Source organism: Austrofundulus limnaeus, unplaced genomic scaffold, assembly GCF_001266775.1.
Source record: "Austrofundulus limnaeus strain Quisiro unplaced genomic scaffold, Austrofundulus_limnaeus-1.0 Scaffold2488, whole genome shotgun sequence".
Lineage (NCBI taxonomy): Eukaryota > Metazoa > Chordata > Actinopteri > Cyprinodontiformes > Rivulidae > Austrofundulus > Austrofundulus limnaeus.
In genome coordinates this window covers 3798-5379 of record NW_013954890.1, presented here as the reverse complement: position 1 = coordinate 5379, position 1582 = coordinate 3798, and the positions used below count along the sequence as shown (strand labels likewise).

General features: G+C 42.7%; 1 protein-coding gene across 1 annotated transcript in view; it reads right to left on the bottom strand.

The window, feature by feature from the left end:
* The window catches only part of LOC106511067 (GTP dependent ribosome recycling factor mitochondrial 2), a gene marked incomplete at its 5' end in the record, with an annotated part of 6671 nt that overhangs the window by 3544 nt on the left and 1545 nt on the right, over positions 1–1582 (bottom strand). Inside the window, 5 exon segments of the mRNA XM_013999810.1 lie at positions 526–614; positions 704–792; positions 877–1002; positions 1106–1203; positions 1296–1341. Of these exon segments, the coding sequence (XP_013855264.1) occupies positions 526–614; positions 704–792; positions 877–1002; positions 1106–1203; positions 1296–1341 (448 nt within the window).

Here is a 1582-nt window from a genome sequence, read left to right as displayed (position 1 = left end):
GTGTGTGTGTGTGTGTGTGCAGATAAGCCTGAGTGGTCTGTTGACTGACCTTTGTATTTGTTCAAATAATTGTTATGGGCAGGTTACAATATAAAAATGTTTGTCATAATCACGTCTTGTGATTATTTGACAGGAGTTTTACTTTTAAAATGTAAGTGTATTTAATTTAGTTATGATGTAAATACAATAAAAATTAAACCAAGATAGAAAATAATTATCATTTTGATCCATATGGTAATGTCTGACTGGGCCTTGTGCCACTTTATGTTCAACAAATTGGGCCATGAGGTCAAAAAGGTTAAGAACCCCTGGAGTAAAGGGAGCTGAACATAAACGCACGCCACACTTTCAGATTTTTATTTGTAATAAAGAAATCTGAAATCCATGTATCATTTTTATTGAATCTCACTTTAATGTTTTACTTTGTGATAGTTTGTCGCGTACAGTAAAGATCCAGTAAAATACTTTGAAGTCTGTGGTTGTAATGTGACCAAAAGTTTATGTGGAGACGATCAGGTGACTCACTCTGCTGTGGGTTTATCCATCTTATTCAGGAAGCAAACACGGGGAACGTGGTGCTTCTCCGCCTGTCTCCACACGGTCAGCGTCTGGGCCTGTTTTAAAGCCAGCAGAAGAGAGTTTCGACACATAGAGAGGGGAGAGCAAACTGAAAAAGGAAACAGACTGAAAACTGTTTGTTAACCTCAACACCAGCCGATGCGTCCACCACAGCGACGGCTCCATCGAGAACTCGAAGCGCCCGCTCCACCTCCAGCGTGAAGTCGACGTGTCCTGCAGTCAAGCAAACATCTCGGCGCCTGCTTCCCTCTTACACTCACAGAATTATTTTTTAGGTTTTGACAAAAGTGTTTTCACCTGGCGTGTCTATAAGGTTTATCCGATGGCTCTTCCAGTCAAACGTGACAGCTGCTGACTGGATGGTGATGCCACGTTCTCTTTCCTGAGCCATGAAGTCTGTGACTGTGTCCCCGTCGTCCACATCTAACAGCAGCGGCGACAGAAACAAAACCAAGCAGCAGCAAACACGTTAGTTACAGGCGGTAATACATCACCCCCAGATGGATGCACGTTGTTGCCAACACACCTCCTAGTGCTCGTGTGTAGCCGGAGTAATAAAGTATCCTCTCTGTGGTGGTTGTTTTCCCTGCGTCAATGTGAGCCATGATGCCGATGTTTCGAATCCTGATGAAAAAAGGCAACAAGTTGAAGTTATTCTTCATCCCAGATGAAGGGCAGGAGCTTCTGTAATCTGGGTGCTGAGTGTAGTTACTTACTTGGAAATATCAGGGTTGACCACAGCCCGCACCGACTTGATATCATCTGTAACAAGAAACATGAATGTCCTGATGCATCTCAGTAATCCAGGTAAAAAATCAAAAAAATAAATTGTATAGGTCTTCTGGACGGGTTCTTCTCTAATGAAACGTTTCGTCTCTCTTCCAAGAGACTTCTTCAGTCTGAGAGTTTCAGGCAAAATGCAGGCTTTTAAGTCCTGCCTCCAGGAGACTGATACTCACATCACATGGCTATCGTTCACCTTAATTAATACCTATTGTTAACA